At 47.1% G+C, this 11,280-nt stretch overlaps 1 protein-coding gene across 1 annotated transcript in view; it reads left to right on the top strand.

Annotated features, from left to right (window-relative positions):
- Nucleotides 1-1,204: 1,204 nt before the first annotated feature.
- LOC135396689 (calpain-B-like) overlaps nucleotides 1,205-11,280 on the top strand; it is a 42,527-nt gene continuing 32,451 nt past the window's right edge. The window contains exon 1 of the mRNA XM_064627794.1: nucleotides 1,205-1,314. Within this exon, the coding sequence (XP_064483864.1) occupies nucleotides 1,279-1,314 (36 nt within the window). The 5' untranslated portion in view covers nucleotides 1,205-1,278. The remainder of the gene's footprint in view (nucleotides 1,315-11,280) is intronic.

The raw sequence follows: 11,280 nt of genomic DNA, 5'->3' as shown, positions 1-11,280 counted from the left end.
AAGTAATGCACAAATTGTATATACAGGGTGTATGCTATAAAAGGTCAGTCACAGTTTCGTGCAAGAAGTGATACCTCCTTGATGCTATACCTCTATCACGAAAAGACTTCCTCTGCCTCAAAGTGACTAATTTATGCTAGAGGAACCTACGAAACGATTGTGGTTACCTAGCAGTGTGTAACAAAATAAATATGACCATGCAAACTTTCACCTCCATCTATCGGTATTGCGCATACACTCTTAAAAATGAACTTCACCGCATACCAAGCTCCTAGCCAACCAACATCGCGAATGATATCGTTATCTGCCCTGATTTGTTGAAAATGGGAGGCGTACGCCTTTTCTGTGACAATTATGAACAGCATAAGTGTCACAAAAAAGGCGTACGCCTCCCGTTTTCAACAAATCAGGGCAGATAACGATATCATTCGAGACGATGGTTGGCTATGTGTGTGCTATGCGGTGAAGTTCATTTTTAAGAGTGTAGGAAAGACATGAAGACGAAAGTTTCCGTGGCCGTGTTTATTTTATTACGCAGTGAATGGTACCCACAATGTTTTCGTAGGTTTCTCTGGCATAAGTGATTCACTGTATGGCAGCACAAGTCCGTCTCTCAAATAGATATAGTGTCACGCACGAAAATGTCACTGACCTTTTATAGCATACACCCTGTATTTCGACTTTTCTTTCCCGTTCCTTCCCCCAATTTTTCTGTCAGTGTGTTACTATTGTTACTCGTGTAATACACACAAGTATTGGTATTATGTATTTACCTTAGAATGAAAGTATTATGTATTAGTATTATAATACCGGTTTCTACGGAGCATCACGTATTAGTATTATCATACAAAATATGAGTATTACTGCCCACCCCTGAACTGAAATAAGCAGTCTAGTCGGTTTATTGGGAGGATTTAGACTATGTTATGACTCTACAATGTAAAACACTTCCATGTAAACCTCGCCGTCGATGCGGCCAGGCGAACCGCTCAACGTTATTCCATCCCTCCCCCACGCAAACACAACTCGGATTACCAGCTTCGTGATACTATCACCATATCATGCTTTGACGATAAGTTATGTGCGGGCGGTACATCAAATAATTACCCGTTGAAACGTGAGTGTTTCCCATCCAATACTAGCCATCTGGCACGCATGGCGGAATGAAGGAAACGCTCAGATAAACCGACCTTGAATGTCTATCGAGCTACATGAATTTAGCTCCGGAACAGGCGGTGCTGGAGTCAGTCGCTCCACCGGCGTTACCAGTGAAGCAGCATGTCGACGCACGTCAAGGAAGAGAAGATTTACGCGGTGAGTTTTGCCAACAGCATTGCGTCGGTTGAATCGCATGGCGTTTTTGTGCACTGTGACTCGATGGAAGTACCGTGATCATTTGATCCGCCGTGGAGGGGCGGCGGATTGTTTCATGCTGCCTGTAGCAAGTGTTTGTTTTCGTGAGAGAATGCTTTGCGCCGTTGCCTCGACAACCGAAGCGCTATAATTACGCGAGGTTGGGCCCAACGCAAAACGGTCTTGAAAACGATCACCGATAAAAGGTTTACTAATCCTTAGAAATATGGCTTTATAGGAAATAATTGAGGCTCACGTTCTTTTATAGCACGTTTTATGAAAATGGTTGGTAGAACAACATTCCTAATATTTAAGATGACTGATCAAATTCAACATTAGAGTGTCATTACGTTATTTTAGCACCTTACAGTAGTCGAGACGTCATCGTCGTGTCGTCTTTCTGTTACAGTATGAGCGCAGACTGTGGTGCACTCTAATGTGTCGTGTAAATACTCTCCGATTTCTGTCTGCAGCCAGGAAATGCAGTCTCGGTTGTTGTAATTTGACGCAGTTTGAGTCTAGAAAGGAAGAAATTGGACTCGCCCCTCGACGAATTGTACTAGTTACTATATCATAAGGAATCATCTTCCCATCGCCACCGCCAGCGCGTGCACACATATACACAAGCCCACACAGAGAGGGTGAGAGAGACAAACAAAGAAAAATGCTACAGCACTGCACTGCATATGGGGGAAGGTGGAGCAACATATGAGACAGAAATTTGCAATTGAATGTGGAATATCTGTTTTTCGTGTTAAAAAAAAATAAACTACTCATATAGGCACATTCTCAGGGGTCTAGAGCTTCTGATCTGTAAACCAGAACCAACGTAACCAGTTCTAAAATAAACACAGAAGAAGAAATTCAAAAATGCAGATTGTCTCATCTTGCTCCAATCCTCGGGGCAAGATGAGACACGCCGTGGTAATGAATTATACAAATTAGACTTTGCTGTCTCAGCACCAACACGACCCCCTTGGACCCGCCGCCTACATGATGTGCAATAAAGCCACACAAAACCCGGTGCTATTTCCCTGCACCGTCCTTTGCAAACAGGCATCGCCAGGTTGGTCGCTCGCGTTTGAGTTGTAAATCCTAGGCAATATGCAAAAAAGGAATATCTGGGGAACAAGCATAAGGCCATCTATAGTTGAGTGATCAGTTCGAAATTTAATTAAATTTAAATTGCATTATATTTAAATACATTAAGTTGTCGCTTCTTGCCCCGAGATACCATCGGATGCAGTAATTTTTCATTTAAACACTGGTTAACCAAGAGTACCCATATTTTGTATATATAAAGGTCAATGATTAAAGAAATAGGATGTGGACTTACATTGACAAAATAAACCTGCGACACGCTGCTGCACAGCTGACAAGAAGAAAGACTACAGAAAAATCGCGGCCTTTTTTGCGGGTCTCTACATTCGAGGCAGACGTAACCGTTTTTTTTCTCTCTCTCTCTCTTCAACGCAAATACCTATCCGGACAATTCTCACGTGTAATGAAGCGGACGTGCAGAGCCACCTATGAGTAAAGTTTCAAGCACATAGGGCAACTCGTCTCTGAGATAGGCGGCGTCCAGAACAAAATGTCGCATCCTGCCGCGTGTCTCATCTTGCCGCACCTTACCCTAACTGCACGAACTGCCTTTAGCTGCATCTTATACGACTATACAGACACGTGATAACACGATAAGCGTAAAACAAGGCACAAGAGCCTGACAGACCGAGAGCTTTCCCTCGCGGTTCTACTTGGCCCTACCTAGCACGCTGAAGTCACGTCTGCGCTGACACGATTCCTTTGGGAATCTAAACTCCTGGGCATTCTCCTGTGCGCAACGTCCTGTGTGCAACGATTAGTGAAGGAGCTGTTTCTTCTGTATTTTTTCATAATTTTCTGTATCTCAGCTGCTTGTATCTTCTTTTGTTTGCTTGACAGCTTTAGGGAATAGCAAGCCCACATCTTGGCCAACCTTTCTCTTCTCTCTCTTTTTTAAATTGCATTAAACATATCCCCCCCCCCTAAGAGACCGTCTCAGCAGCGCACCTCAATACAGTGTTTAGGGCACACACACACACATACATCAATTGGATGATGATGACGTGGGCGCAGTTTGCAAGTGGACAGCGCAACGTCCTCCTTTTTGGGTTCGCGTTTCTCAAACGCCCAGCACCCCTGCTATGTCGAAGCTTGCATTGTCCAGGCATTCGCGAGCAGATTTTAGTCCAGCGGACTCTATAGCACCGTGGGATGAGCATCTGGTACAATGCGTGAGGGTGTGCACCGTGCTGTCCACCGCCGCACACACTGAGCAATTTGCATGGCCAGCCCAGCGAACTCAATGGAAACAAACTGTCGATATACTTCGGCACGTTCAGGCGAAACCAACGTGACGGAACGCTGACTTGCACTTCTGGATCTGCCTGGGTGGAACAGGGGAAGCCATTGTCAGCTTGTAACTATTGCCATCAGGGTGGTTCCATCACTGCACCCTGATGTAGTGAGCCACAAATCCTCCAACGCCACTTGCGACAACTTGGCTACCCTAACGTCACTCTGGTCACCCTGCTCGGCAAGGTCCTACACAACCAGTGGGCAGTTACGACTACTCTCCTGGGCTTTCTCCGTGCCACCGGCCTCTCGACCAGCCTCTAAGGCCCTTTTGTGTGTCTGTCTGTGTGTGTTTTTTAATTTATTTCTTTGGTTTTCTTTTCGTTTTCTTTTTATGGAAGGAATAGCAAGTCGGCCTATGCCTGACTAACCTTTCCTGGCTTTTTTTCTCAATAAACATATCCCCCCCCCCCCTCTACACACACTCACATATGAAGCACAAATTTCTTCGCTGGCGAAGTTGATGTTGATATTGAATATACTTTAGGGAGAGGTTGAATCATATATGGCGAAGTATGTATCCACTCGTCACTGTGTATTATTTGTTGCTGTTCGATGATTTCACGCATGGGATCGGACAGGCTGATCCGGACGTTGTCTTCGATTTTGAATGTAGAATTATGTATTCTACACTCACCTCTACAGTTTCGATTGTTTATCTATATCTATATGTAGATATATCTATATCTCTCTGTTGCAAATAATAATAATCAGTGTGAAGTAGTGGAACTCCTGTTTCGCAGGCTTTCATTTTTATTTTTGAGAGGCTTCATCGTTCATCGCCACCATCGTCATCACCACGTTGCACGACATTGATCCATCGTGCCTTGTGTTGCGACACGAGTTTCCCTGGGCCATTCACTAATGCAAGAACCTCTTTGCGTCCTCCAAGAATGGTCAGCGTACGCCGAGCAACCTTTTCTTCCCGCATACGACCTGGTTCTTGAAACGATTCTCAAAAGCCACAACGGACAGTTAATCCGTCCAACCCATTAACGTGTCTCCAATGTAGGCGCAAAAGCAGGTCACGGTCGGATCAGCTGCCTTTCTTCCCTCGGACAAAGCGGCCACCTCCAGACTGGAGACGACCCAGACAACAGTGATATGTACAGAACTAATACGTTAAGCCAAAGTGCTTTTATTGTTAATGAAGTGAATGCTCTTTTGTATGTAACGGCCACGGCCGCTCGAATGCTTTATAAGGAGCGGACTCTCCCGTTCGCTCTGTCTGTTCTCTGAAACCCGTCGAAGATGCAATAAACCACTGTTTTGTTGTTTGAGTCGGACCCCTGCCTGGCCACCTCCCCGTCACATCACCGCTCGGACCCCGAGACGCAACAACTGGATGGCAGCGTCGGGATAGACCTCGCTGGACCGCAAGTCGTCGCATGGGTGAGTGCACCGCTTTCCTTGTCAGATCTTTACCAGACGGTGAGGAAGCAGTAGGCAAATTCTGTTAGCTATTTTCGTTAGGAAGCACGAAGTTCAGCTTCAACCCAAAAGTATAGCGGGGAATTTGGCACTCTAGAGAGGAACCATGGACTTAAGTAAATTGCGGGTACCAGACTTGTTACTTCTGCTAGAAGAACTTGGAGGTAGCGCTGGGCAGGCAAAACGAAAACCCCAAATCATTGAGCTTATCCGGGGAATTGGAGCCGATGATGAGGAACTAACGGAATGTTGGCAGTTGATCCTTGAAAGAAAAGAGAAGGAAGAAGCTGCAAAACAGGAGCGCGTTGAAAAGGAAAAACGCGATCATGAGCTCACTGTGAAAAGATTGGAGTTAGAGAGACTCAGGTTGGAGGCTGAAAGTTCCGGACGTGTTGTAGGCAGAAGCGCGAACAGTGAGCGAATCAAAATCAAAGATCTGCTACAACCTTTCAAAGTCGGGGAGGACATTGGTCTGTATCTCGTCAATTTCGAGCGCACGTGTGAGAAAGTAGGTTTCGAGCGCGATGTCTGGCCTCAGAAACTCCTCACTCTATTGCCCTGTGAAGCCGCGGATGTCATAGCTCGGCTAAGTAAAGAAGACGCCGCTGTCTATGCCAAAGCGAAAAACGCTCTGTTAAAGAAATACCGCTTGTCTACCGAAGCCTTTCGGCAGCGATTTCGCACGTCGAACAAGAAGCCAGACGAATCATTTCCAGAGCACGCGTACAGGCTGAAGGCAAACCTGCTAGAGTGGCTTAAGAGTGCAGAGGTGCACGGCGACCACGATAAGGTTATCGAATGTATAGCTTTAGAACAGTTCTATCGCTGCCTCCCCGAAGCGACCATGTTTTGGGTTCAGGATCGCATGAAACAGGTAGATGTGCAAAAAGCCGCAGAACTCGCGGAGGAGTTCGCAGCCCGTCGTAAAGCGCAGACAGTGAGCACGCTGTCGTCTAAGGGTTCGCTGGAAAGCGAGAAGGAAAGCCTAGAATCAGGAAAGGTTCATAGGAAAAAGTTTCATTCCGGGCGTTTCGGAAAAGGTCAGGAAACAGCTAAGCGAAACGGCAACGAGGCACGACTGACGCCTGCTACGTCAGAAAACAGAGGCCAGTCTAACAGAGAGAATACGAGGGTATTCGAGTCTAGGAGACGTGACGTTTGCTACGATTGTAACAAACCAGGCCACTATGCGGGAAGCTGCCCAAATAAAGTAGTGTTTTCCTACGTCAGTAGCAGCGCCGAGAACGCAAAATTGCTCGAACCGTACCTGCGGGACATGACTGTAAATGACAAACCGTGCCGTGTACTACGTGATTCTGCCGCTACGATGGACGTTGTCCACCATAGGTGGGGAGTAACGCGTTACAAAGTAGTGCGTTACCGGTAACGCGTTACATCCGAGTAGTGCAATATGGTAACGCATTACATTTGGGAGAAAAGTAATGAGTAACGTAACGTCATTACATTTTTAACAACTAACGCGTAACGGCGTTATGCGTTACTGCGTGTTCGGGAACTTGAAAGCTTGAGCGAGGACCGTGCCTGCAGAATCGGGGAAAATCCCCGATTTCTTCTATTCATCTTCAACAATGACAAGAAGGTCACATCGACACCCACGAAGAACGCAAAAGAAGGGTTGTTGACCTACCCTGGTTGAGGTGTCACCTTTGTTCACCACCTCTGTTTTTCACTCCCTCTGGTATTTTTCGGACGAATGGGGCAAAAGCGGCAGAAAAATATCCTCTACCCCCTGAACAAGTAACAAAGTACCAAGGAATTGGCTGTTTGGGTTTGTACTGTATGAGATAAAAGGTCACCGTCTCTATCAACCTTGACAAGGAGCACTCACTGGTCAATAGGCGTCCTCTCAGCCCAACGGGCGAAGCTCACCGATGGAAATTTTGAATATCAACTACTTCTGCGTTGTAATAAATAAATCGTACATGTAAGTTGTGTTCATGCGTGACCCTTGTTTGTGCCCAACATTGCTTGTATTGATTTGCGGAATGCACTTATGTGACTCAACCAAAAATGGTACATATTATAAGGACAACTGGTGAAGTAATGCAAAAGTAACGGCATTACTTATCAGAAGTAACGACGTTAGTAACGCGTTACCTACTACCGCAACAGTAACGAATAACGTAACGCGTTACTTTTCGAAAAAGTAGTGAGTAACGGTAGTGCACTACAAAATAAAAGTAACTTCCCCACCTATGTTGTCCACCCATCGTACGTAGAAAAGGAAAGCTATACTGGGGAATGTGCCTGGATTAAGCAGGTCGTGGAAGAACACAGCGTGTGTCTTCCGTTAGCGAGAGTTACCATTAAGGGTCCATTCGGAACACTGGTGACAGAGGCGGCAGTATCGAGAAACCTCCCTCAGGCGTATCCCTACTTGTTTTCCAACAAATCTGAGCAGTTGCTAAAGGACCGTGGTCAGTGTTTTTCAGATGAGCTTGTATTGGCTTTAACTCGCTCTAAGGCAAGAGAGCTCGCGCCGAAAATGGAGTACGATGCTGTTCCAAATCAGACGGCACAGGGAGACCCGATAAATTCCGATAGTCTGAGTGCGGGTGGCGCCGATAAGGGAACTTCGGGAAGGGACGAAAATCGCGCCCGTGAAGAAATTGCGCAGGAGGCGACGGACGCGAATGTACAGCCCTTCGAAGGCAACTTCCTATCGCCAGTATCGAAGAATTTTGAAATTCTTGCAAATGTAAATGCGGAAGCTTTCGCCAAGGAACAGGAGGCTGACCCAACGCTTATCGAGCTGCGTAACAGCATCAAGGAAGGTGTAGCAAGGAAAAATATTAAATTTTTCGTACGATCGGGCCTTCTACACAGACAATATCAGGACCGAAATGGTAGGACTTTTGATCAATTGGTGGTTCCGCAGAAATACCGTGGCGACCTCCTTCACATAGCCCACTCAGGGTCATGGGCTGGGCACCTAGGGATTCGTAAGACTAAGCTCCGCTTGGTGCAGGAGTACTATTGGCCCATGTGCTGGAAGGATGTGGAAATGTTTGTAAGGTCGTGCGACACATGCCAACGCGTAGGTAAATCGGGCGACAAGAAGAGAGCCCCGATGCAACTTGTCCCCATTATCACAGAACCATTCAAGCGTCTAGTGATAGATATCGTAGGACCACTTCCCGCCACAAAGTCAGGTTTCCGCTACATCCTTACTGCGCTCTGCCCTGCAACTAAGTTCCCGGAGGCAGTGCCTCTCGTAGAAGTAAAATCCACGACTGTCGTTGACGCACTTCTCAGCATATTTGCGCGCGTCGGCTTCCCATCAGAGATCCAATGTGACAACGGGAGCGTTTTCACAAGCTGTCTAACCACTACCTTCTTGGAAAAATGTGGAATTAAGCTAATTCACAGCTCGATATATCATCCCCAATCGAATAGCGTGGAACGCGTTCACGGAGTGTTAAAGCGCGTATTACGGGCGTTGTGCTTTGAAAACAAAAAGGACTGGGAATCGTGCCTCTCGGCGACTATGTTCGCACTACGCACAGCTCCGCATGAAACAACCGGCTTCAATCCAGCAGAGCTAGTTTATGGAAGGAACCTAAGATCGCCATTGCGCTTATTGAGGGAATCTTGGGAAGGCCAAGGAGAGGACCCGACGGTCGTCGAGTACGTTCTGAATCTCTTAGAACGATTGAGTCACGCTAAAGAAGTTGTTGAGCAAAACATGAAAGCGGCTCAAGAAAGAGCAAAGAGATATTATGACAGGACGGCCAGGAAGCGAGTGTTCGCGACAGGAGACAAAGTAATGCTGTTGAAACCCGCAAAGCAAAACCGACTAGACGTGCAATGGGAGGGACCCGCCAATGTAGTGCAAAAGATTTCAGACACCAACTACGTGGTTGAGCTGGGAAATCGTCGGAAATCAGTAAAGGTGTACCACTCTAACCTCATGAAGCCGTACCGAGAGCGCGATGTCATTGTTAATCTCAGTTTAAATGTTCCCGAGGAAGTGGCTCCTGAGATTCCCACTGTCGATGACACCAGAGAACTCACAGTCGAGGAAATTGTATGCTGCGCGCGTTTAGGAGAATCGCTCGAACCGATGCAGGTAACTGACCTTAAAAGGATTGTACATGACTTCAAAGGAGTCTTTTCGGAAAAGCCAGGCAAAACATCGGTTACAACCCATGACATTCAGCTCACTAGCAATGAATCTATTCGATCTAAGCCGTATCGAATGTCGCCCAGACAAAAGGACATTATGGAGGTCGAAATCAAACGCATGATACAACTCGGTGTGATTGAACGAGGTGAAAGTGACTACACCTCGCCAATGATATTGGTTGAAGTCCCAGGAAAGGATCCCCGGCCGTGCATTGATTATCGGCGACTTAATGCGATAACCCGGGACGAGATATACCCAATCCCCAACATCGAGGACAGGGTTGAGACAGTGAGCAAAGCTAAGTTTATTTCGACCTTAGACTTGGTTAGGGGCTACTGGCAGGTGCCACTAACGGAGAGGGCCCGCCGGTATGCCGCCTTTGTCTCTCCCTTTGGTACCTTTCGTCCTACAGCATTAGCATTCGGCCTCAAAAATGCTCCCTTTTGCTTTTCGAAGCTGATGGATAATATCTTGGACGGTCTAAGCAGCTTCGCTCTGCCGTATCTCGACGACGTGGCTATATTTTCAAATACCTGGGAGGAACATGTAGAGCACCTCAGGGAGGTTTTGAGTCGTCTGCAGCAGGCTGGAATAACCGTGCGACCAAAGAAATGTCAACTGGGAAGCGCGGAGGTGACCTATCTGGGTCACGTTGTTGATCAGGGCTACCGCCGTCCTTCTGACTTGAAGATTAGCGCTGTAATCGATTTCCCGCAGCCCAAAACTAAGACAGACATACGGGCATTTTTAGGCCTCGCTGGCTATTACCAGCATTACATTTCTAACTACTCTCAAATTGCTAGTCCACTAACGGATGCCCTTCGAAAAACAGCCCCTTCAAAGGTGGTATGGGACGAAAGTAAGGCACAGGCTTTCCAGGCCCTAAAGGAGGCCCTAACTCGCAAACCGGTACTCGCAACACCGGACTACAACCGCACTTTTATAGTGCAGTGTGATGCAAGCGACCGTGGCATAGGAGCCGTCTTGTGCCAACTTGACGATCGCGGGCGAGAGCGGCCAGTTCTCTTCGTTAGCCGTAAGTTGACTGCGCGCGAAGAGGCGTACAGCGCCTCGGAGAAAGAGTGCGCGTGTCTCGTATGGGCTGTACAAAAGCTTGAGTGCTACCTGGCAGGGACAAAATTCATAGTCGAGACAGACCATTGTCCTCTGACCTGGTTGCAGAACATGTCGCCAAAGAACGGACGTTTGTTACGTTGGTCTCTCATACTCCAACAGTACAGCTACGAAATACGCTACAAAAAGGGGAGCCAAAACGGAAATGCCGACGGCCTGAGCAGAGGCTTTTAGTTCACTGGATGAGCTCAAGAATGCTTACCAATTTTCAATTGTAAATACCTACTTCTTTGTGTTTGTATCATAGAGTGCTCGTCTGGTACCAGCGAATTGTGAGGGCGTAATTCCTCTTTTGTGTACAAGGGTTATGCTCATTGTTAAGTAGCTGAATTGAGGGCATAAAGAAATTAGATGTACATATTATCAGAGTTAACACTGTCTGGTGTGATCGGGCTTTGGATAGCGGGGCACTTGTTTGTGCACGCACGTGTGGTTCGGTGTGTTTGTTTCGCGCACTGCTGTCTATTGTTGTATCCAGAGCTATACTTCTTCATCAGAGGCCTTTCAAGTCCAAGACTTCAACGTAGGGGTGTCCCTGTTTCGTCATGTGCTGAAGACATCTGTCCGTCCTTCAGCGGGAAACAAAGTGGCACGTGGAGCTGGACGCACTGGTTGAATCCAAGGCATCATGACGTCCATCATCATAGTGGAGCAGCGAAAGTAACTGCTCCCCATCGTGACGACCACCGGCGGGGGAGGAGTTGTTGCGACACGAGTTTCCCTGGGCCATTCACTAATGCAAGAACCTCTTTGCGTCCTCCAAGAATGGTCAGCGTACGCCGAGCAACCTTTTCTTCCCGCATACGACCTGGTTCTTGAAA

This window comes from Ornithodoros turicata, chromosome 6 (assembly GCF_037126465.1).
Source record: "Ornithodoros turicata isolate Travis chromosome 6, ASM3712646v1, whole genome shotgun sequence".
In the NCBI taxonomy this organism is placed as follows: domain Eukaryota; kingdom Metazoa; phylum Arthropoda; class Arachnida; order Ixodida; family Argasidae; genus Ornithodoros; species Ornithodoros turicata.
Note: the sequence above shows the minus strand (reverse complement) of the source record. Positions and strands in the feature narration are given on the sequence as shown.